This window comes from Myodes glareolus, chromosome 15 (assembly GCF_982192425.1).
Source record: "Myodes glareolus chromosome 15, mMyoGla1.1, whole genome shotgun sequence".
In the NCBI taxonomy this organism is placed as follows: domain Eukaryota; kingdom Metazoa; phylum Chordata; class Mammalia; order Rodentia; family Cricetidae; genus Myodes; species Myodes glareolus.
Window position 1 is genome coordinate 31,247,463 of NC_142040.1, and position 26,163 is coordinate 31,273,625.

A 26,163-nucleotide genomic window follows, 5' to 3' on the forward strand; every position below is an offset into this window, starting at 1 on the left:
TAGGCACTGGGTGTGGTGGCCCACACCGGTAATCCCAGTACCCGGGAGGCTGAGGTAGGGAGATGGCAAGTTTGAGGCTGGTCTCAGCAAGCAAGAAGACCTGTCTCAAAACAAAATATAACAGAGCTCCAGCGGAAACACACAGGGCATTTAAGGAAAAAAAAAAAAAGACAAAAGAAAGCTAGGCCCAGTGGCATAGACATGCAATCCCAGGGAGATAACAATTTCAAGGCCTTCCTGAGCCACAAAATTGAGTTTTAATATTAGACTGGGCAATTTAGTGCGATCCAGCTTGTGGGTATAGCCCCTTAGACCCAGTGGTAGAGCGCTTACTTAGCACATAGGAGGTCCTAAGTTCAATCCCTCGCCAACCCCCAAGAGAAAAGAAAGACAGCCTGCACTGGCTGGGATTTAAGACTTGGAAGTCTGTACGTGGAAATATTTGAGGAGAAATTCACATGGCTATCACTCCAGTACTTGGGAAAGGCTTAGGCTTAAGGACCACACATTCAAAGCTGTCCTAGGATGCACACAGTCAGACTCTGTCTCAGGTAAAAAAAAAAGAAAGAATCCTATTTCTTTCCTTTGTCTCTATCAGGCGAAATCCAAGGCTGTTAAAGGCTCAGATTTAACAAAAATCTGTGGTTGCACAGGAGTGCAGCCGAGCCTTAGGGGAGAGAGCTGGCCGTTAGGGAGGGAGGCCCAGAAGGAGACAACACGCTCTCCCTGGGCTAAGACCCTGCTGGAAGAGTCCTGGTACTCCTAATCACTGACTTCTTGGAGGCAATCCTTTTCCACTCCCGCCAGCAGGCTTCCTGTGTCCTGTATGCAACTGCACAGCCCGTCTTCCTGCGACACCACGGACTGAAAGCCAATGGTTACATCAAAGTCTGTTTATTTTTCAGTCTTTCTTGCTGAAGCAATACCTGGTTCTGATTCTTCACTGATTCAAGAAATAAAGCTTAGAAATTTCTCTCAAAGAGAAAGACAATTCTGACTTAACAATACAAACGGCCTCTGAGTCCACAATGTCTATTACCACTTAGGAAATTTTCCCACAATGAAGTTGCCTTATTAAAAAAAAATGGCCCTAGTTAAAGTGCTTCCATTTTTCCAACCCTGTGATTAGGGGCTGGATTTTGAAATTGCATTTAGTGAACTTTAAGACATCCTGGAAGAGAACCAGAGCTGGCTGAGGGGCAGCGACCCAAGCAGCTCTCCCACTGTTAAGACAGCTGTCAGGGCCGGAGAAGTTACATCGGGTGAGACGGCTTGTCCATGTTCTAGAACAGACTTTAGGGATGTGTGTGTGTTCTCCTCCGTGTGTACAAGTGGACGGGGGGAGAGGTGTTAGGGTTTACATGTGTGTGCATGTTCTATGTTTCTGTATGTCTGAGCATGGTGTGTGTGTACATGTGTTTCAGCCACAGGTCAGTGTTGGATGTCTCTCACTCTCAGTCTCTCTCTACCTTCCTTAGTATTTGAAGCAGGATTCTCACTAAGCCTGGAACTCACTGATTTAGCTAGATTGGCTGGCCGGTGAGTTCTAGGGATCACTGGTGGGTTACAGGTGTGTGGTGGCGTGCCTGGCTTTTATATAGGTGCTGGAAATGCCAACTAATGTCCCCATGTTTACAGGACAAAGACTTTACCAATTGCACCACCTCCACAGCCTGAGTGTAGGGCCAACTTAATAAGCTAATTAAGTGGCTAAAATGTGTTTTTTTTACTCATTAGAAAGAATAATATGAAGAACTACAGAGAAAACACGGGTAGCAGAGTTGGAGGCTGTCATAGGAGAGGGGCCAATTCTAACACTTGGAGAGAGGTCCCAGAGCAGAAGGAAGACGGCTGTGCCATAAAATATTCACGGCTGCTGCTGGTGTTCAGAAGGCTGCAGGCTGACATTTGACCCTCCCGTGTTTGTGCTCCCTGTGAGCAGCACGCACTCTGCGGTTCTGCTCACCAGGGTGTGACATGGTGCTCAGAGCAGATGCTTAAGAGAAGGCCTGGAGATGTGCTTCTAGAGTGTGGAACCAGTGTGGTCTCCTGATCCAGTTTCTCCGGGGCTTGGGCACCCTGCTGCCTTCTCGAAATGCTCCAACCATGCTGGGGAGTGTGAAGCCTTGAGCCAACAGCTTACATGCCAGATGGTGATGGATGGTTCCCATGACTTCAGACCAAGTGGAGCACTGCTTTGCACTACAAAATTCCCATTGTTACTCTGCTTACGTAACCAGCACCTATGTGAGAAACTGAAGGCAACACAGCCCAGGTAAGGTCACCTTCTGCAGAGCTGGCCGCGGCAGGATGAGCTCGTGCACAAAGCAAGCAGTGCCTGGATTGCTGTGCCGAAGAACAGCACTTCCTTTTCTGTTTATCTTTGCGCAGTGTGGGAACAATGGAAGCTTTTTCACAGGACAGGATTATTGTGCCAAGAATTTTTAATTTTTGATAAATATTTGTATTCTGTAAGTCAGGTGCTAGAGTAAATATTTGTAAAACAAAACAAAGCAAAGCAACCCTACAAAAACAAACAGCATTCAGCACAGGGGAATTGAATGGCTGTGGAAATGGCTGGCTCTAGAAGCCACATATGAGCGAGGGGTGCGAAGCGGGGTGTGAGGGCCTCTCCTTGGCTTTTGGAGCCAGGTTTGTGATGGCAGGGCAGTGATAAATGACAGGATTCCTCACAGCATTTCAAAGGAAAGGGAAAAGAAGTGAGAAGGGAAAATTCACAAGAAGTAGACTCCCACCGAGTACTCTGCAGCGTCCAGAGATGCGACGGAGCTGGACGGCATTTCTAACAGCCAAGAAAACAGCTCCGTGCTGTTGGGATCTTTTTCTCTCCAAGTTCACTCCTGTCCTCACCTAATGAAGAGCAGCCTGGCTGCCTGCCAAACGACAGAGTTTGAGAATAAAAAGCAGAGAGACCTGACGGCAGGGTTGCTTCTACAGGATGTGCAAGCAGTCTGGGATCCACTGGGATTGCAAATGTGGCTGCCGCTTTGACAGCTGAAGAGTGGAGGGGCCGAGACACAGCCAGACAGACAAATGGAAGGACAGACACAGGGTCAACTCAGGGAGTGAGCACTTACACCAGGAAGCCTCCCAAGCATCAGTAGCCGGGAGGGGTCACACTTGGGCCTTTCTCAGTCTGCCTTTCCTCTCCTTGAAACACTGTTTGTTGCTGCTGCGCTTGGTGGCACACACTTGTGATCCCAGCACTCAGGAAGCCAGGCAGGAGAACTGCTAATAGTTTGAGGCCAGCTGGGGTTGTATAGCTAAACTGTCTCAAAAACACTAAATAAAACACATTTTCCCAAACATTCCCCAACAACCTATTGTGTTCTGAGTTCTACACCAATCTGTAAACTTTGTAAAGTAAGGGACAGCTCCATAAGAAAAATAGAGAAATGCTAAGCCCTCCTAAAATCTCGCCACCCATTGTCATCAGCATTTTGGGGTGCTTTTGTTCTAACCAGATTTTAAGAATACTGTGTAAAATCCTTTACTCTGAAAGAATATTTTCATTTTATATAATAGTTATTTCAAATAATCCAGACATAAGCAAAAGTTTATTAAAGCCTTTCCCATGTGACCAAGTCCACATTTTGTTAGGAGGATGGAAGGGGGATCACTTTGGTTGGATAATCTAAAAGAGTTCATATATGAGTAACTTTTGGAAAATATTTTTAGATTATTTATGTGTGTGAGTGTTTTGCCTATTTGAGTGGATGTGTATCACATGCATGCCTGGTGCTTGCAGAAGTCAGAAGAGGATGTTGGAGTCTCTAGGACGGGAGTTACAGATGGTTGTGAGCCATTAAGTGTGTGCTAGGAAACACACCTGGGTCCTCTACAAGATCAACACATGCTCTTAACTACTGAGCCACCGTCCCATCCCACGAGTGGATTTTTAAGTGTGATCTTAAAGAATAGCATGATTTTTGAGAGTTTTTTTTTAAGCATACTTTGTTTTAAAACAAGGTCTTATGAGGAGGTTCAGGCTGGCCTTGAACTTGTTATGCGGCCAAAGATGACCTTAAACTTCCAATCCTCCTGCCTCTACCTGCCAAGTCCTGGAATTACAGGTATGTGCCACCACTTTTGGCTTCAGGGAGATATATATTTAAAGTGAAGGCACAGAAAGAATAAATGGGTAAAGGTGGGCAGAGCTAAGAGAATACCCCTTTACTTCTGAGCCACATTCCTGGCTCAATTTTCTCAACAAAGGGGAAACTTGGATTGAGCACAGAGATACATGCCTGTAATCCCCAAAGCCAAGGAAGACGAAGCAGGAGGTCATGACCTGATGCTTCCTTGCACTACATAATGAGACTTGGGAATGGGGGTAACAGGGAAGAGAGGAAGAGGCAAATTACAGAAGCTGGGGGGACTGAAAGAAATCAATAAAGAGCATGGGGGAGGACCAGAGTAACACTGAATGAGCAGCTCAGGTGAGCCAGCATGACTCAACAGTAGGGCAAGTGAATAGACTCATACTAAAGGTAGTATGAACTATACTTTGTTATAAACTATATATAAAGTATAAACTATACTTTCTTTGATAGAAAGATAGGAGAACCTGGAGAGGGTACCATCTCAACATGAGATGGTGGGGAAATGTGGGCTACACACATGCTGAAAGTCATGCAGAAGTTAGACTATTAAACAAGCGTCACTGTCAGACCTTTGTGACTGGGTAGGCAGGGGCATAGAGGGCAGTTTAAAGAGACTGACTGGGTGAGGTGGGATGGGAGAAGAAATATTTTGAATGAATAACACAGTGTGGCTAGCCTGGAGGTATTTTCTGGAGGGAGAAACAAGGAGGAAATGGGGGCCTAAAGTATATGATATATTTCAATATGTAGGCAGAGACGCATTGCTTAGTCTAGAAACAAAAGCCCAAAGAACAAGTTGGTTGGTTGAAATAAGCATTGAGAGTTTGATTTGGGTAATTTGTCCTAATTTCTCAACCAAACAGGACTTGGAAACATGCTGGAAATATACCAGCCTTACACATAATTGACTGTCGAGTCGTCGATGAGCAGGGAGGCTGGGGTGGGTAACAGCAAGGCTTGGCTGGCAGCCACCTGGCAGTCACCTCACTGTGCATGGGAAGGAATGGCTCAGATTAATGAAGCGGCTTAAATTATCCCAAAGGCACTTAGGTTACAGACTATGTAGTGGGTGGAGTACGCTGGCCACAGAAAATGTACAAAGAAGCCTGTAAAGACTATCAGAACACAGAGACTATTTACATCAGGAAGAAGTTTACCTTTCTTTCTCAACCTCTTATAAAACAGAAACACTGCATGGCACATGTCAAAACTAGTAGCTATAAACTCTCAAGTGCATAAACAAGGCTTTGAATTTTTAATTATGCAATATACTGGAATGTTAATAAGCAAGAAAGCATAGTAGTTTTTTTTAAACTTATAGAATTAAGAGTTAATCACTTGTACACTGAAACTTAATGATGTATGATGATCTGAGAAGATGCCAGGCCTCGAAGTTTAAAGCTGCTGCATGTCTCCTCCTTAAACTCTAGCTGCTACAAGTACTTTACACGTAGAGCTAAGGGAGAGGGGGCAACCACACAACCAACACGACGGGGTAAAAAAGCCATACGATACCTCTGGATTCATGATCCCTTCTTTTTTAAAACAGCTGTGAAACATGTCCATGGAGAAGACTTCGCTCCAAAGATAGCCGTAATATTGGCCATCATAGCCTCCTGCCAAGTGTCCAAAGGTAGCTGGCATGTTTGTGCCTTAAAAAAGGTACATTTTAATCAGTATGAAGGCAAACGCTAATCAATCAGGTTATGAGCTAGCTAGTTTGCCTTTGGGGAGCCCAGCTGTGAGGAGAGAGTGAGTGATAGCATCTCGTGAATTGGTGTGCACCCTTGGCTCAGGTGTTTACAAGCTTTTCTCCCATCAGTAGCTCAGGACTGGCTCTGGAATGCCTAACAACAGTTTCTGAAACTTTGTCCACACCCGTTGGTAGTTCAAAAGGGGAAATTGAACCTTAGATGTCAGTGGGCCTTGAAAGTACTCTACAAGTAACCCTACTTCTTGCTCAAGCCACTCCCTTAACCCCTTACCACCTGCAAAGCAGGAGCTGGGAATCAAACCCAGTCTGGCACAGGCTAGACAAGCACTAAAGATGAGCTACAACCCAGCCCCTGCCACACTTCTTAATATCTAAGATGACTCTAAATAAAATGGCATTTGTGTAGGTTGATAATTTCTGAAAATGAAGCGTTTTGAGAAAAGATTTACCAAGTGAGTCTACACAGGGCTGCTCTAAGTAGAGTTTGTCAAAGAGACAGTGTTGCTCCTTGGTTTACAAGCGGCAGATCAGGAAGTGAGGCTTGGATGATTCAGTGGCCCCTCTTATCTTATTATCCTCCAGAACTGCGTCTGATTCATTTTACCAACAATTTCCTTGGTGAAAAGGTTTACTGTGCACTCCCTGTCCAAATGCATATATATTAGCTGCTTAAAAGTGCACATGTAAGTCTGGACTCACATTCTAACAGACACTGTAGGCCTCGGGTCAAAGCCTGAACTGGCATTAGCATCAGAAGTGAGGGGGGTTCCTGCTCCTCCCTGAAATGCCTTCTGCCAACTTCTTTCTGAGAATCCCAGGGAAGTCTTGGTGCACACAGGGAGGGAGGAAGGGCAGGTACTGCCAAACGGGAATGGCCGTGCTCTGGGGCGGAGGCCAATTGCTCACGCCTGATTACACTGAAATGTGGTGACTCTGGAGCCACCTCTCCTTCAAGCACATTTGGACAGGACAACTCCTAAGGCAGAGTGTGCTTATCTGAAAGCTGTGGAGGGTTTGAGGAGGGGGAATGGATTCAGGTGCTAGTGGGTCATACCTGGGGTAGCTGCGACGCCTAATATTTCTGTGCAGTACTTAGCGTATTCACTTGCGGCATCCAGCGATGCATTGGTGTGGAGAGACTGATCAACTTTGCTCAAAACAATTTGGCGAAGTGTCAGGAGACCTAATAAGGTTAAGAGGGTTTGAACAGTGTGTTGGAGAGAGAACTGTGTGTTCTAACACCACAAGTCAGAGATTTGAAAATTGATTCCAGCCCCACTCATCACAAAAGGGAAGCAGGGTGAGATGGCATCCCAACCATCTAAGACTTGAGGAGACTTTTCCCTCAGACGTAGTCCCAGGCATCTCCATGCCAACACACTCAAGTGTTCTTCCCTCCATGCACCAGCACTCCTGGGGTACTCTTAAGGTGAAAAGTCTGACAGAAGGAGCAGCCAGGAATTTCACATTAAATAATTCCTGTTCTTGTATGTTGAGCCATACCTGTGTTGACCAGTCTGGAAGCAACGAGCTTCTCAAGCAGGTCGTCTGTGATAGGGCTTCCATCCTTATAATGTCTCGACAGTTTCCGCAGGGATTCGATGTCCCACACCCAGTTCTCAAGCATCTGTGATGGTACCTCTACAAAGTCAGTTTCCACATTTGTCCCACTAAATCGTGCAAAGTCAGTCTAGAAAGCAAACATAAACGTATTTTTAAAGCACTGAGTAAAACTATACGTGCAGTGAAGTATATCTCAGGCCTGCCTCTTTCCCACCCCCAGACTTAAGGCAGAGTCAGAACAAAGCACTGGAGCCGCATGTAGGTCAGGGGCAGAACGTAGTCTAGTCTCTCAGTCTGACCCCGGCTGGGGGTTGAGGAGAAGGCAAACAATTTCTCTAGGATAAACAGTTTCTCCCAAGCTCCTCCTTGCAGTTGGTTACTCTTGTTTACTCAACACATGCCTTTCTGGGCATTCACCACTGTTGCTCAACTACTCAAGGTGAAATCAGTTAAAGAGTTAACTCACAACATTCCAGACGTGTGTGTGTGTGTGTGTGTGTGTGTGTGTGTGTGTGTGTGAGAGAGAGAGAGAGAGAGAGAGAGAGAGAGAGAGAGAGAGAGAGAGAGGGAGAGAGGGAGAGAGGGAGAGAGGGAGAGAGGGAGAGAGGGAGAGAGGGAGAGAGGGAGAGAGAGAGAGAGCGCTCTCAGAATGAGTAGAGAACCGACAGGGGCCTGGCCTGGAAAGCATGCCTGAGGATGAATTGCAAGTGGCTGAGTCATGTGAACAGAAAGAAGAAAGAAACAATACACCTAAAAGTTCAGAACCTCTGCTGTGGAAAGAAGGGACATACTCAGTGGGCCTGGGTTAAGAGTTCTAAAACCAAAGTTTCAAGAACTCTTCAGTCAGATATAAAAGCTTACAAGAGAAAGACCGAGATTTCTCAGAACAGGCGAGTGGCTTGTTTTCATCCATTTTTTCCTCAGACTACTGTTTTTAACCATCACACCACACACACAACACTTGCAAGCTGAGGCAGCGGAGAAGAGTTAGTGCTGGCCCCACGGGTCACATCTGGGCGGGGTCCTTACACCCCATCACTCTCCCAGGCTTCATCACCCAGGCTCTACGGGGAGGGGACAGCAGAGCACTTAGCCATGGAGGAGGCAGCAGATGGGGTGCCAGGGTATAGCCATTCTGCTTTTGGCCCAGGGCACAGGCACAGATGTCAAAGTAACGGCATATTCTGCCTTCCTCTCTATGCAAAAATATGCTTTGCTTGACTTCACATTCTAACTGTGTCGATTCTAGATAGGGAGGGCTGCGATTGGAGGGCCAAGGAAAACACTCCAATAGGTACTGGAATTAGGGTACCTCTGTTGAGGACACCCACATCTCCCAAATTTGTACAAAGTAAGAAGCAAAAATCCCTAGAAACAATATTTTGCCTCATTCTGGAATGTAACATTTTAAGATTACATCCACATTATGCGTAAAACAATCCAACACAGTATTATAACAGCTAGTGCCCAGAGATGGCTTTCCTGTGCCAGGCATCATGTCTGGCTCTTACATGAACAATATGATTTAAATCAAGAATCTCAGGAGATAGTTCAGTTGGTAAAAATTCTGCTGCATAAACATGAGGACCTAAATTTGATTGCCAGCACCACCAGCATCATTAAACAGGCAGGTGTGTGGCTCACATATTTGTGAGCCCAGCACTTGGTGGAAAGAGGAGAGTCTCACTAGCCAGCTGAACCTAAGTATGGAGAGTCTCAGGTACCAGTGAGAAACTGTCTCAGAAAAAGACGGACAGCAACTGAGGAACAACGGCAGGGTGACCAAATGTGTACTGCATGACACACACACATGTATGCAGACCTCCCCCAGCATGCCCTCACATGACTGTGTGACACGCTAACATGTAGGCAGACCTCCCCCCAGCATGTCCTCACATGGCTGTATGACACGCTAACATGTACGCAGACCTCCCCCAGCATGCCCTTACATTACTGTGTGATGTAAGTTCTATTACTCCTACTGGTGAAATAAGGAAACCAAAGCATAGTGATTCAATAGCAGAAGCAGAACTTAGAATCAGATGGCCCGAGTCCATAACTTAAAATATTAACAAGAATGCTCTAGCCTAGTATACCTTTATTGTGAGAAAAACAGAGAAAAGGGTTACATTATGATGTTTCAAAAGTGACTAAATCTTTTAAAGGGATATCTTAAAAAAAAATAAAGGTCCTTTACCAAATTTCTCCTATATGCCATTTGAGTATGTGTCCAGAGAAAAATGAATCCTCATAAGACTGGAAGATCTCTCCAAGACTGAACAGGAGGCTGAGGTGCACTAGGTAAAGGTTTGCAACTGTCTGTTCTGAATCAGAGATGCTAACTGCATGGTTTTATGAACCACACTTTTAGGCACACACTAACAGTGCAAACAAGGGAAAATGATGCCATCAGCTACATGACAGATGACAAAATTAGAAGGTTTATAAATCTTGTTTGTGTGAAGATTTCTAAAGCAGTTTTGCAGATGCATACATGTATGCAGGCAACATACACACACAATCTGGGTGAAAGGTCTACATGCAGACACACATACACAAAGACACACACACACATATATGAAGGATTTGTTCAATATCCAGGAAAAAACAAGAACAAATGAGTAACTCATGAGTTAGAGCTAAAATTGGACAAATAAGAATCAACAGTTATGTCACCAGAATGGAGAAGAGAAGGCCTATTCTACCCGAGGCTGCTGTAGTGGGCAGAGCACTGGCAATGAATGACCAGATCAACAATGTTCTCTAAAATGTTTGCAAGGAAGGAGTAGAAGCTAAAAATAGCTTGCCTGCTTACCAGTTTCCCAAAAGTCAGCCATGCTAGATTTCTGTGAGTACACTGGGCAACATCAGTGAAATATTTTCTTTCAATGAGGACAAAAAAAAAGCTGACAAAATCCAAAAGCTCAATTTCCAGCAAACAACTAAAGTCCCAGGCCAAAAGATCCCACAGCCAGCACACTTGGGGACATGGAGACTGGCTCTGCAGTGCCGGGGCCTTGTGTGCAGGACTGTGGAGTGGCTGAATTGTCCACATCACCAACTGTACCAGTTCCCAGGTTTTCATGAGAGTCTGGAAGTAATTCTCTGTTGTGGAATAATCTCTGTGTATACTTGGATTGGTTTAATAGAAAGTCGAGTGGCCAATAGCTGGGCAGGATTTTCAGGGCAGAGAGGACACTGGAAAGAAGGGCGGAGTTACCAGGTGGAAGCAGAGGGAGCAAGACTTGCAGGAGGAGAGGTAAAAGCCATGAGCCACGTGGTAGCGCATAGATGACTAGAAATGCGTCAATCTAAGTTAAAAGAGCTAGTCAGAAATAAGCCTAAGTTATCAGCTGAGCTTTCATCATTAGTAAGATGTCTCCGTGTCATTACTGGGGAGCTGATGGTCCCGACACAAAGCTCCAACTACGGTTCTCTACATGGTTCTCAGCATGATCAATTTGGGGATGTCTAAAATAACAGTTTGGGAGCATGAAAGCTAATGATGTCCATCTACCTCGCAACTAAAACTGAGTATAATGCCACCCCACAAAACACTCTAATGGACACGGAGCACACTTGCTGAAGAAAATGTTTTCACCAGGAGAGACTAAAAGTTAGCTTAGATTTCAGTTTGGATAGAGCTTTCTCTCTCTCTCTCTCTCTCTCTCTCTCTCTCTCTCTCTCTCTCTTCCTCCCTCCCTCCCTCCCTCTTTCCCTTCCTTTCTAGGGAAAAGATCTATTTTATATGTGTGTGTTTTGCCTGCATGCGTGTATGTGGACTACATGGGAGCTAGAAGAGGGAGTTGGATCTCCTGGAACTGGAGCTACCATGTGGATGTAGAGAACTAAACCTGGATTCTCTGCAAGAGCACCAGGTTTTTGTTTTTTTTAAACCACTGAACCATCTCTCCAGCCCTAAATGAGTCTTTGCTTTACTATTTTCCAAATGGATGATAGTTTGTCTAAAATATATTCCATTACAGATTTAAACCTATGTCTTGCTGACACAGAGACTACTTTTTTTTTTTTTTTTGGCTTTTTGAGACAGGATTTCTCTGTATAGCCCTAGCTGCCAAGAAACTCACTCTGTAGACCAGGCTAGCTTCAAACAGAGATCCACCTGCCTCTACCTTCTGAGTGCTGGGATTAAAGGTGTGTACTACCACTGCCCGGTGAGATTAACTTTTAAATTTATACACTAAAGTAAAATGACAAACTTAACTAAATTTGTCATGTGAGTTTTCGCAACATTTAAAGGCCAAAGTCCTACGGGTTAACATTGTCTAATTAAGAGACCAGCACCTTTTACTGCTTACAACTACAGATCATTTTTATGATAACAAATTCCAAGTCAAGGAAAAGGTGCCTGCTAGAATCAGTAAGTGCAATGCACCTAGGAGAAATGACAGGCCTCTGGAGGCACCCTGGCTGACGCAAGTGACCCACTATTGATTTAATAGAATGTAATCTTTCTGATCTACCGCAAGTCTATGGCTGATGACGTTTATATAACAAGTCAAGGCATTAAAAAACAAGTGACCACTATGTATTAGACTTTGCTGTTACTAGATAGCGAAGAGGTCATAGCTTTATCTTCCCACGTATCTAGCCTCACTGGAGAAAACAACAGAAACAAAGGCGACCTGAGTCACAGTGCTCCTGCAGCTGAGCATCCGATCATCATCCAAGGGTGCAGGAAAAATACACAATTTAGAGAAGTCTTGAATATCACAAATTAAATTCACGGACTCACCTTCAAACTGCCTATACTATCTTAAGTAGGCACTTAGTTAAAATACTCTTTTTCAGATGAAAACAAATAAGTTCCACTTAGCTGGGTGGTGGTGGCGCACGCCTTTAATCCCAGCACTTGGGAGGCAGAGGCGGGCGGATCTCTGTGGTTCAAGGCCAGCTTTGTCTACAAGAGCTAGTGCCAGGACAGATTCCAAAGCTACAGAGAAACCTGTCTTGAGAAACCAAAAAAAGAAAAAAAAATTTCCACTTTACCTCAAATGCTGAGGTCAGTGAGCCTGCTCGCCACCCTATGACTCCCACCCAGGCCATGCCCAGAGGATGCAGAGCTCAATGTCTGTACTGAGGGATTTAACTCAGGCGCTTCAAAGAGAGTTTGATGTTCCACCTGACCTGGCTATGTTCTTTGAATACTTAACATTTTATCTGTTTCACTTCTCTACGGTATTAGGCTTTCAATTTTTGGATTCTTGTCTTTAATGTCCATGAACTAAAATTGAAAAATTCAAAATACTCTTAACTTTTTATTTTTAATTCTATCCTACCAATCTTTGTATATTATACCCAGGAGATAATCAATAATTTCACTTTTAAAGAAATCAACTAAGCATTCTTCTTAACAACAACAATAAACCCCTTATTATTTATAAAAAATAATACTGGGGCTAGAGAGATGGCTCAGTGGCTAAGAGGATTCACTGTTTTTCCAGAAAACCAAACAAAGTTCAGTTCCCAGCAGCATGTTGAATGGCTTACAACCACCTTATATAACTCTAGCTCCAAGGGATCTGATGCCCTCTTCTGGCTTCCATGGGCATCCATAGCCATAACAACAGATATTAAAATAATTTTTTCGAAAGCTAAAAAAAAGCATATATAGAAATTGTAGTAAACAAAAGAAATAAGTAAATCTCCAAATAAATATTATATACATTCACATTTTGGCTTATGATATTAGTTAGGATTTATTCTGTGCTTATATATATACATTATATATACATATGTGTATGTGTTTACACACACACACACACACACACACACACACACACACACACACTTGTATACACAGTAAAAAACCAAAACATCGAAACATTAGAGAGAGAGATCCTGAAAGAAAAGAAATCATGTCTGATGTCTAAGTCACAAACTCTAAAAGTTCCCAGGGAAATGTGAAGATACACATTCATGCTTTCTCTGTCATCAGAACATCTACTAACTTCGGAGGAAGGAGTCATCCATGAAGAATCTGGATGTGGGCGAACCAACTCAGAGCACATGGCACACAGCTGCCTCGAGTGCACTCGGGAGTGCAGAGCAGGCAGCGGAGTGGCTGGAGCATGCCGGGCTGCCTCTTCCCTTAGAAAGTGGGGGAAATCACGTGTGATCACCCAAGTGAGAGAACCGCCAGGAGGCAGCAGTGCTGGGCTGGCACACACTCAGGAGGTTTAGGCAGCTTTGGGTTTTGCTTCTCTTCTGTGACTGTGGCTTGTTACACAGCTCAAGCTGGTCACAAACTCACTATGTAACCCTTGCTAGCTTTGAACCTGTGATCTTTCTGCCTGAGTTCCAGAGCACTGGGAATATAGGTGTATGGCACCCCACCCTGCTCCATTTTTCTTTTTAGCCTGCCCAATCTGTACCTGTCTTGAGTCTGGGTTGTTCTGACCAAGCATATCCTTGACTTCCTCCTAGTAATTACATCTTAATGCCAGTTATGAGAATAAAATACCTATGCTACTCCACAACACATCCTCTACCATCCCCAGGAGAGTAAGTAGCTCATGCTATTCTTGCTACTGGAATCAAACTTTGAGGTAGCCAGCGATCATCTGAGCAAGGCAGAGGTCCTGGTCCTGAGGTTTCCAATCACTTCCCATACGTTTCCACTCACAGCCCTCTGAATCTAAGCTATAGTAAGTTTCCTTATAGACACTGGTCTACTTCCTCTTGCTTCCCTCCCCATTTTTGAAGTTTTGATCCTTAAAGGATTGAATTATACATAAAGCTATAGAAATACTAAAAAAAAAGAGAGAGAGAGATCAAAGAATAAACAAAAATAATGTGTTAAAAAATAAAATACTAGCCAGGAGGTGGTGGTGCTGCCTTTAATCCCAGGACGCAGGATTCAGCACTTAGGAGGCAGAGGCAAGAAGCACTCTATGAATTAGAGCCAGTTCAGTCTGATCAGAAGAGTGAGTTCCAGGACAGCCACGGTTACACAGAGAAACCCTGTCTCAAACCCTGGCCCCCCAAAAGAAAAAGAAATAAAAGTAAAATGATACAATATGACCCTTGGGCTTTTCATATACTTTTAAACATATTTAATTTCCTCACCATGCCAGTGACACACTTAAGAGAACTGATATTGTCTCCATTTTATTTTAATTTTGATTTTTTCAAAATAGGGTCTCACTACGTAGCGCTGGCTGTCCTGAAACTCACAATGTAGACCAGGCTGACCTCAACCTCACAGAGATCTGCCTGCCTCTGCCTACTGAGTTCTGGGATAAAGGCATGAACCACTATGCCAGGCTGTTCTCCATATTATGAATGAAGACATAAATGGGTTTGAAAAGGCCAAATCACATGTTTCTTTTCTCTTTTTTGATGGGGTACATGGGATTGAACCTAGTTCTATATATTTTAATACAGTGTCCTGTTCTAATACCAGGGTTCCCCTGACAGAGTCTGTTTCTCTACAGTGGTATGTACTTCAAATATTTAGAAAAGACTAATGTTGTTAGTTTACAGACTATTTCAGGTCAGGTCATTTGAAATTGTCTGACTGTATACATCCCTTTCACTTTTAATTAAAGCTTTATTGTGATTCTGATGTTTCCTTAAAATAAATATCTCCTTATAGTTCAAAACTCATTACTGATTTTTAACGTACAACTAACAAAGACATCATCAGTATGAGTGAGATCTGGTGAGAAATATTACTCTTCCATTCTGCAGAAGTTCAAAAGGCCAGGGCTTACAGAGAGTGCAAACCATGGAACAGGAACAGGAACAGATACTGGCGATGCCTCTCCTGATTGCTATCGTCCAAATTACTGACCTGGCAGTGTAAACACAAGAAAACATGGTGAAACTCAAGTTCCAATGATGACACAGTGCACAGCCAACTGGGGCGTCCACATGCCTGAGAACTGGAAGTTCCTGCACACACATTTAAATATTACTGTGACAAGCTCCATGAGCTCCTCTGGTCATTCAGTCTCCAGGCTGTCACAGTGCAGAACCCAAACAATAAGGTGTCATATCCTAAAACCAGTCTAGTGCACATGTATGGAAAATTCAGGAGCATCAATGAACACAGAATGAACCTCATTCAACTGCCTCCATTTGAGATCAGTACAAAGGGTCTCGAAACTTAAAAGCAGCAAATCCCTAGATCTGTGTGTACAAAAGGAGAAAAGCAGTGGCCACTAGTTCTAAGCATGAATATCTCAGTACTCCAAAATTCTTAAAATGCTGCGTGTCATCTGACATGATAGACAAACATATTTTCAAAGATAATCTCATGAAGAGATGACCAAGCGAAGGACAGTATCAACACTACTCATCAAAAGGACAATTCTGTCCACGAATGGTTAGCAGAGAGAAGCTGTAAGAGAGAAGTACTAGGCATGGAGTTGATTAATTGGTTAATTGATTTCTTTCCAGAGGACCCAGGTTCAATTTCTGGGTTCCATGTGGCAGCTCACAATCTTCTGTAAGTCGAGTTCCAGGGGGATCCAACACCCTTTTCTGGCTTTCTTAGGTACCAGGCACAAAAGTGGTAGACAGACATACATGCAGGCAAAATAACTATACTTATAAATACTAGAGTAGATTAAAAATATAAAATAGATAACAAATTGCACATGCAATATGAATCAGGTGAACTTCAGTTATGCATCAGTTTTCAAATGTCACAGAACATCAAGAAAGTACTTTTCAATGCTAAAGTGACTGCCTCAAAGGATCAAAAGTAATGCTAAATAATATGGAAAACAGAGTTGTGGAGAGCTGCATGAAGAACACAGGGTAAGCACGAGATCCTGAGGTTGAAGGACGACTATGCCTCAAGAGTCTGCATCAGGAACAATGAACTCTCACTGGAAAACCTCTGTTATTTTAATAAATGTGATTAAGATAATGGATGACTTTTTACAAAATTGCCAGGCATAGTCCATACTGAGCAGGAAACTGCTGTCTTAGGAACTCTACACTGTGGTTTATCAACCTTCAGGTGGTATGGTGTGTGTGTGTGTGTGGGGGCAGTCCTGTGAGTTTTTGGAATTTCACCTTACAATTATTAGAATGTGAATCTAAGGACATTTTTCTGGAGAAGTACTCAGCTCAAAATAAATAAACAAGACTGGAGAGATGGTTTGGTGGTTAAAAGCGCTGACTGCTCTTCCAAAGGAGTAGGGTTTGATTTTCAGCACCCATATGGCAGCTCACAACTGTCTACAATTCCAGTCCCAGGGGATCTGATGGTCTCCTTTGGCCTCCATGGACATTGTATGCACGTGGTATATATACATATACACAGGCAAAACATCCACACACATAAAAAGGTTAAAATGAATGAGTGAATAAAAGACCAACCCCTCTAAGGGCTGAGCCTTGCTTATCTGCGGTCAGATGCACACCGAGATCTTGGCCACCCAACAACCCATAATACTGAAGCTAAGGAAGTTACTTTTACTTTGCTAATTTAATATACAAGTGTTTTGAGAAAACTGGAAAGCAGAACTATCATAATTCAGGAGAGTGTAAGGGCACAGAAAGGATAATGATAAAAGCTCACTATTGATGAATACCTGTGGGATTCCAGTGTTGAGAGAACAATCTCTAAAATCATCTAAGAAATCTGAGATTATCCCGAGAAGTATCTCTTCTTTGGGCTGCATTTGGACTTACACATCTGGACAGACTTCTGTTGTATTTCACTGTGTTTATTTACAGTACCAAATACTTTCTCTCTCTCTCTCTCTCTCTCTCTCTCTCTCTGTGTGTGTGTGTGTGTGTTAGGAATTGAACCCCAGGTCATGAACATGTAAGGAAATCTGCCTACTGCCTACTGTGAACTCATGGTAATCCTCTTGCTTCAGCTCCCTGCATGCTGGGATCACAAGTCTGACCACTATATGTGGCCTTAGGCCTTTTTGTTTGTTTGTTTGTTTTTAAGGAACATATGGAGGCACCAGAATAAACAGATAATATGTTGAAAGAACTAGATTTAAATAATTTATTTTCTCTATTATTGTGGCTGAGAAAAAAAAGATCAATGAATGTACACAGAGATTCCAAATTTAGAAAACTGTCTCTCAATTTCTTCTATCAGTATATTTAAAACATTAGGTTAAGTGAGCCTTAAGATGAACATGGTTGTTGGTTGTGACTATAATGCAGTGGTACAGTGCTTGCCTCGCATGATAATGAAGCCCCAGATTTAACCAACAGCCCTGAACAAATCATAAAGCAATCCATACATCCCTAGCACCTGAAACTGCAGCAAGAGGGTTATAAATTCAAGGCCATGTGGGCTATGGATTATCAGATTCTTTTATTGTCTCAAGACAAAACAAGACAAAATGAAAAACAACAACAATAAAAAAAAATCACTTGCGTGGTCAGGGGAGACAGGCAGCGGAGCTGGTAAAGAACCAGCTGGATAAGCATGAGGACTTTAGTTCAAAGCCCAGAATCTACTTCAGGAACAGCTATGGTGGTGCCTGCTGCAGGTGGATCCAGCCTGCCTGACCTAACCAGTGAGCCCCAGGTCTCAGTGAGAGACCTTGTCTTCTAAAAACAAGGGACAGCTCCTAAGAACATTACATGCTGACCTCTGGCCTCCACACATGAACACACACACACACAAACACACACACTACACCACACAATGCAACAATCACTTTTCACTTCAATCTACTGTACATATCTTTCTCCTAGAAATAGTCTCTACCAGTCATTTATTTTTTTGCGATAGGCTCTCCGGTGGCCTTGAACTTGCTAAGTGCCAAGGCTGATCTTGAGCTCCTGGTCTGCCTCTTTGGGTTACAATTAGCATGTCACCACACCCAGCTCTGCACGGCTGTATTACTTGTGATTTTAATTTGAGGCTTGAAGAGGGAGACATTCCCCAATAGCAGTAGAAAGGCAATAAAGGTTCGGGGTGCCTAGAAGCCACTGTTACTCCACAAGCAGATATTCTACAAGATCTTTCATCAGTGGACTAACCTTCAAGTGAAATACAGTGCGAGAATATGTGATAAAGAAAACTGTGCCTGCAGGCTTACCACCTGTTCAGCTTGTGAAAAAATCAGGCAAAGAGAGAACCTGTCAGCAGCCAGAATGGAAGCAACAATTGCAAGCAACTGGTGGGCCTGCCATGAGAACTGCTTACCTGTGCACAAACCTGATGCATGACATGACCGAACTCATGGAAGAAAGTCCGCACCTCGTCGTGTCTCAGGAGAGAGGGCCTGCCTGCTACGGGCTGTGAGAAGTTGACCACCAGGGCGGCCACAGACATCATCCGGCTGCCATCAGGGAGAAGGCAGCCTGGCTGGAGACCAAAGCAGGCTGCATGGTTGTATTTTCCTTCCCTGGGAGACAGAAACGAAGAACAGTGAAATGGACACTCTTCCAGGCATTAAGTCATACACCAGAACACATGTGTACATGTTTAGTTCATCTTTCAGAAGACAGGTTGCTTCGCCCTATGGGAGAAGTAAAATTAAACAGTGACCCAGCCTTCTAGGTTTTGTCAGTTTTAACCTCATCTTTAAATCTGTATATGTTTTTTCCTGTATCAGTGTTTCTCTTGGTTCCTGTATCCCTTCCCCACCCCCCACCAATACTTTTCAAAGAAAAGAGATAATTTTGGCAACTATTCGGATGCATAACATTGGGCAAGGGACTTCTGTCTTGACTCCATTCTGAGAGTTTTGGCTTTTCTGAACCCAGAGAACTGCTGTGGAAGGCAGTCAACAAGCCCACAGCAGCACAGGTACCTCCAAGGAGAGAGGAGAGGAAGGACCCCACAACCCCCACAACCTAAGTTAGGGAAGACACTGGACAGCACAGTAAGATGAAATTTCAGTAAACTGTTAAGTGCCAGTGCTGGAGCAGACAAAATACAGAAGAGGGTGTTGGATCCCCTGGGACTGGAGGTGCTGATGGTCGTGAGCAGTCAAGTGGGAGGGAAATGAGCCTAGGTCCTCTGTAAGAGCACATAGTGCTCCTAACTGCTGAACACTCTCCGGCCCTTGTTTTCTCTTTTTAAAAATAAAAATGAGGCTAAGCTTGTTGGCACATGCCTTTAAACCCAGCACTCAGGAGGCAAAGGCATGCGGATCTCTGTGAGTTTCAGGCCAGCCTGGTCTACATAGCTAGTATCAGGACAGAGAAACAACTCTGTCTTGAAATAATCCCCAAACAAAACAAAACAAACAAACAAAAAAAACCAAAACTCAATTTAGTTCATTTAAAAATTACTTTTATTCTAAGAGTAAGGCCTTTCATGTTATATTTCTAAAGTGATAGAAATTAAAAGTCCTTACCTGGCAGTTTTATACTGGAAATCATAAGATTTTGTTTGAGAATCTCAGTATTTGATAAATAAAAATAAAATGTGATTAAAAAAGAAAAACATGCCGGGTGGGGGTGGCTCATGCCTTTAATCCCAGCACTCAGGAGGCAGAGGTAGGTAGATCTCTGTGAGTTCGAGGCCAGACTGGTCTACAAGAATTAGTTGCAGGACAGGTTCCAAAGCTACAGAGAAACCCCATCTCAAAAAACAAAACAAAACAAAACAAAACAAAAACTCCAAAAAAAAAACAAATAAAAAAGAAAAAGAAATACACGTCTTTAAAGAATGTTCTCTCAGATTTGTTCCTGAGTCAGACAGATAAGTAAGAGCGGAGTGTGAACTAATAATAAAAACCCAGAGTCACTGGAAACTGAGCTCCTGCCTCCTCCCGCCTTACAATCCTTTCTCCACCCAGCCATATCACTTCCTGTCTCCACCTCCCTAGTACTCGGATTAAAGGTGTGAGCCACCACTGCCTGGCCTGGGGCTGACTAAGTGTCTAGCTCCGCACTCTGATTTTCAGGCAAGCTTTATGTGCTAGATCACAAACAACATATCACTACATATGAGCTAGGCCATTGTCCTCACAAAGGGTTACCCTGTGCTCTCCATAAGTTTCTGGTAGCAATGACCACGTCTCTGAATATCAAAGTCAATGTATGGATGAAACACAAGGATGGGAGGACTCTGTCCTTCAGAAGTGAGTTTTGACACAGGCATAGGACACTGCAATGTTGAAAGATTTCCTACTTGAAATCTTTGTGTGTGTGTATACATGTCTACATGCCATAGCTCCTTTATGAGGTCAGATAACTCTCAGAGTCAGTCTTTTTTGTGGGACCCTGGGGTCAAATTCAGGTTGTTAGGCTGCAGTATAAGCACTTTTACCCACTAATCTATCTTGTTGGCCCAAAGGATTACTCTCTTGGTTATTCGAATAAAACTGTATCTAACACTTGTGTATGTGTGTATGTTGTATTTGCGTGTGCGTGTGTGTGTGTGTGTGTGTATGCGCAGGTGTATGTGCATGCTCCAGATGTGTGTGTGGAGGTCAGAGGGCAGCTTGTAACAGTCAGCTGTCTCCTTCTACTATGGCTTCTGGGAATCAAACGCATGTTGTCAGCCTTGGGGACAGGCGCCTTTACCCACTGCACCATCACTGGCCTCCTGATGCTTTCTCTAAGAGCTTCGGGATAACCTAAGTGCTGAAGGACACCTGTGCCGCCAGATGGACCACAGCTCAGCCTCTCCTGAGTATCCAGTGTTGCTTTCATTGGTTAATGAGTAAAGAAACTGTCTTGGCCTAGCTGATAGGGCAGAACTTAGGTAGGCAGGGAAAACAGAACTGAATGCTGGAAGGAAGAAGGGAGAGTCAGAGATGCCATGGATCCACCGCCTGAGAGGGACTCTGGTTAGAATCTTGCCGGTAAGCCACAGTCATGTGGCGATACAGAGATTAATAGAAATGGGTTAAATTAAGATGTAAGAATTAGCCAATAAGAAACTAGAGCTAATGGGCCAAGTGGTGTTTTAATGAATACAATTTGTGTGTGATTATTTTGGTAAGCTAGCCAGGCACCCAGGACAAACAAAGGGACCCCCTCCTTACAACAATCCAGGGCTATTGTATTACTCGCCCACACGCTGTTGAAGCAGGAGTGCCATAATTCTCTTTAGTCTATTTAGTAAAATGGGTTAGTTATTGCAAAAAGTTGGGCTTGTATTAGAAAGAAGTCTAAGGAGAAAAAGATCTGAATCATGTAGAGTTTACAGTTATACACTTGAAACATATTTGAAATTTTATTCCTGATTAAATGGTTGGAAATATGCATATATAATGCTTAGTGCATAAACTGTTAAGGGCCCCGAAGAATGAACATTTCGAGGAGGGCGTGTCGGTCAAGTGTTCGGACTCCTTAGATTAACAGCGAGGATTTTGCTATTTCTACTACCCTGTGCTGTTCTCAGAAAGACTGAGGAGGACTTGAGAGGACTGGCAGATTACCTAGTTAATAAACACTCTGGGAAAAATTTTAAATTAAGTAAATGCAGTAGGTGATGACGGTGGTGGTAGTTAACGCCTTTAAAAAACATATTATCTGGGCTAGGGGGGGTGGTGGTTCAGATATCCTCTCTGGCCTGGCACATTCGTGTGTGCATGCGCACCACACACATTAATTTGTTTTCCTTTGTTTTTTAAAAGAACTCCTCTACATGCTGTGTAGTCTTCTTCCAAATGCTAGGAATGTAATCATCTACTTCGATCTTTACAATAGTTCACTAAACTGGTGCTACAAGTAGTCCCATCTTTCAGGAAACAGCATAGAGAAACTGAATAACGCGTCTAGTAAGGGATGAAGGCAGACATTCTGGACTAAGCAGCACATACAGAGACTATGCGAGGGCAGAGGCGGGTCATGTCTAACAGTCAGTTAGTACCTTGGATAAAGGTCCAGGTAGAACTGTCCCAGCACTTCTCCGGTAGCTTTATCCTTCACAGTGTAAAGTGAAACGCTCTTATTCCAAACGTGAGCATCTGTCACTTGCTCAAACGAAAGTCCCAACAGCTCCTGGTAGATGCTCAGCAAGCCTTCTGTGACCACCTCGATGGGGAAGTACTCCTTGAGGAACTCCTGGTCCACTGAGTACCGGAGTTCCTCTGTCTGTGTCATGTAGTAATGGAGATCCCATGCATTAATCTTGCCATCGAATTCAAAACCTCGCTCCTCACATTCCTTTTTCTTCAAGTTCAGAATGAACTCCCGTTCTGCCTCACCCAAGGGTTTTAATTTCTGGCTTAAATCATCTATGAGGGAAACAGCAGAGTTAGTGATGCGTACTTGGAAGCAAGTGTGTTGACAAGGACTGTCAGTTTTGTGCATGGTCAGTCAGAGGAAACAGCATGAGGAGGAAAGAGACTGGCTGGGGCAGAGCACTCTCTCCCAGGTGATCTTGATGGTGACTCTTTCCCCCTTGTCTGTCACACAACCAAAACCCACTCATGGTTTTCTTCCAGCGTCAACAATGGCAAAGCTTACCTTAAGAACGCTGATGCAGGAATATTTTTAATTAATTAGTTAATTAATTAATTTTATTGTAACCTTCACAAATCTGTGTGTCATCCTTGCACAGGAGACACACTAATCTTTGTATCATTCCAATTTTACTATCTGTGCTGCTGAAGCGAGCACCTGACCCAAGAATTTACAGTTCAGCTAAAAGCAATGGTAAACCAAGTCTGTGTGTGTGCCTATTCCTCAGCAAGCTATGCCCTAAAACAACTCCTAGGAACTGCAGCAACATCATCTAGAAGCCGCTCTGCACATTTGACAGTGGTTTGGCCTGGCTTCCCCAAGCTCAGTCTGGGATTTATGGAGGAGGAGGATCTGGAGGTAGCAGCTCTAGATTTCAGCTGAAGAAACTGCTGGTCATCACAATTTAATACTGAATTCAAATTCTGATCATCTGATTTAAAAGTGACTGAATAAGCTGTTCTATACTTCTTTTCACAGTTTGTTAACTATGTAAAGATAAAGTCGTGCTTAGGTCTGTATTAGACATGGATTAGAGGAGACCCAAGGGTGTGGGATGGTGGCAGCTGCCCAAGAATGGTGTGAAGAGAGGAGCTGAGCCATCCTCCTGGACAACACATCTCCCAGCAGCAACCCGCTCATATCTCTGTCCTTCCCCCAAGTGGAGACTCTGGGGAAAGGACCTCATCTTATCCTGTCTGTGTTTCTACCTTTAGCATGAGGTCTTCTACTTCTAACCCAAGGTAGTTATTCCTAGTGTCTCAGAAATGCACAAACGAATTATAGGATATCACTGATGGGGCACCTGTTTATAGGTTATGATTCCAGCATATATACAAGTAAACCATGAAATGACTACTGAGGAAAACTAACAGAGTAAATTTTGGGCTAAAACACAATTTCTTAACCCATTTTTATCATTCTATTTTTATTCTTTAGTTTATTGAGACAGGGTCTCCCTTCATAGCTCTCTGACTGCCCACTTGTCACATAACTCAAGTTGGCCTCAAATTCATAGTATCCTCCTGCCTCAGCCTCCTGACTACTTGAATTAAAGGTGTTTACCACCATGCCCAGTTTTCATTTCTTATTAATCATTTCCGACTTAATAACATTAATACAAGACTATCAGAGGGAAATACTTTTGACATTTTCATGAAGAATAAAGTAATTTTAATAGCATCTTAAAGTTTGCTAGCTGTGGTAGCATATGCTTTTAATTCTAGTACTCAGCAGGTAGAGACACACATTAGTGCATTCTATGCACGCATATGTGCCCAAATGTGGGCGTGTGTGTGGAAGCCCAGAGTTGAGTCTACCCTTTATTGAAGCAGGGTCTCTCAACTGAACCTAGCCTGCTTGCCCTACAGATGCCCTGCCTCTGCCTAATGAATGTGGGGATTATAGGTGGCCACCATGTTGGCCTGGCTTTTACATTGGTTGGAGGGATTCTGTTCTAGTCCCCATTCTTATGTAGTAGGTATTGTACTCACTGAGCCATCTCCCTGGACCAGAAACCTTAGTTGTTACTATTTCTTCTTTGAGACAGGGTCTCACTATGTAGCTGAGGCTAGCCTAGAACTTATGATGTAGACCAAGCTGACCTTGAACTCAGAGATCTTTCTGCCTGCTGGGATTAAAGGCTGTGCCACCAGATCTAGGTAACCTTACTTTAAAAAAAAAATGTAAGAAAAAAAGACTTAAAATGAAAGTGACAACAGTAATTAGGTGCCAGTTTTGATGAACTCAATAGTACCTCTATATATTAGAAAGTGGGCTTTGGTGGGTAGGTGCCAGTTTTGATGAACTCTATAGTACCTCTATATATTAGAAAGTGGGCTTTGGTGGGTAGGGGCCAGTTTTTGCTTATGTATGCTGTTTTATTTTATCCATAGCTTTGGTTTATTTCATACACCTATCAGTAGCTATAGTACAGTTTCACAGACCTGGCAGTGAATAAAGACCATGAGCTAACAGTCTGGTTGTCCACACCCACTACGTGTAAAACAAAGAGTCACTACCAACAAGATATGAGACAGACAACCCCAGCAGCCTCAAGAACTGTGAGTTCATCTAAGGTAAGAGCAGATAAATACCCTTCTCCTGAAACCAGCATGGTCTCGAAGGCAGCTGCGGTGCCTAGCTGAGGTCGCCGTTAAGGGATATTATACAGTAGATGCCACAGAGCAAAAACACCATACAACTGACCCTAAGTAAATAGAGGACTGACCTAGAAAGGCTGCCACATGGCTCGTGCTCTTTGCAGTGTTCAGTTCAAGGACAAAGTCAGCATGGGTGTTGTAGCCGAGAAGTCTGGCCACTTGTGCTCGCAACGGGAGGAGCTGCTGCAGAATTGCAGTGTTTTCCTAGGAACAAGGACAACAAAAGCAGAAGCCCATCGACTGCATGCACAGCACTAGAAGAGGCACACACTAGTGAGGCTGGGAGATGGTGAGATCGCTTCAGACCCTCAACTATGGCTTCCATTTCAGCATTAGGATAATTTCAAAATGTGGTATGTCATTCCTGAAATAATTTATAAAATTTATACTTCGGAGAGAACTGTACATTCTTCATAAACTCTGAGATGCTGTAAACTCAGGGTAAAAATATGCTTTATGCACTATTGTGATTTCTTACTTATTTTCTTCAATTATACAAGTGTACCGAATACTCATTACAACTTTCTGATGTGTTTGTGGAAAATTATACACAGCATAAAACTCACCATTTTCACTTCACACCAATTTGTTTTGCTATTCTGTATCCACACATGGAAAATAATGTCCTGATAAAGATGGAGAGGAACTGGTACCCTTGTGTACTGCTGACAAGAATGTAAAGCAGTTTAGTGGCTCTATAAAAAATACACACAGGTGGGCTGGGGATAGAGGAAAATGGCCAGAGTGTTGCCTAAGGGCTTTGACCCCCAGGACCACATGAACCAGACATGGTGGCACATGCCCGTAATGGCAGCCATGGGAGGTGGAGGCTGGAAGCTCAGGAATTCAAGATTCTCACTGGCTACGTACAGAGTTTCGGCCAGTCAGGGGCTATGTGACAGGCAGTCTCAACAAAACCAAACAAAACACCCCAAAACTACACAAGTCCCCCCAAACCAAAAATAAAACTCCTACAGAACTATCATAATCTCAACTCTACTCTGGGCAAATATTTAAAAAACTGAGAGCAGATACATACTAGATATCTACAGATACCCGTGTTCATGGACACACAATAGATATCTACAGATAACCTGTGTTCACGGACACACACTAGATATCTACAGATAACCTGTGTTCACGGACACACACTAGATATCTACAGATAACCCGTGTTCACAGACACACACTAGATATCTACAGATACCTGTGTTCAAAACAGCAT

At 43.4% G+C, this 26,163-nt stretch overlaps 1 protein-coding gene and 1 non-coding gene across 2 annotated transcripts in view; both read right to left on the reverse strand.

The window, feature by feature from the left end:
* Nln (neurolysin) overlaps positions 1–26,163 on the reverse strand; it is an 83,706-nt gene that overhangs the window by 5,320 nt on the left and 52,223 nt on the right. The window contains exons 7-12 of the mRNA XM_048442931.3: positions 25,007–25,142; positions 22,184–22,550; positions 18,557–18,758; positions 7,342–7,528; positions 6,893–7,021; positions 5,640–5,776 (exon numbers count right to left, since the gene is read on the reverse strand). Of these exons, the coding sequence (XP_048298888.3) occupies positions 5,640–5,776; positions 6,893–7,021; positions 7,342–7,528; positions 18,557–18,758; positions 22,184–22,550; positions 25,007–25,142 (1,158 nt within the window). The remainder of the gene's footprint in view (positions 1–5,639; positions 5,777–6,892; positions 7,022–7,341; positions 7,529–18,556; positions 18,759–22,183; positions 22,551–25,006; positions 25,143–26,163) is intronic.
* Positions 22,832–22,935, reverse strand: LOC125406225 (U6 spliceosomal RNA). Its single transcript, XR_007233855.1, has one exon. It is a non-coding gene; the product is annotated as a U6 spliceosomal RNA (small nuclear RNA).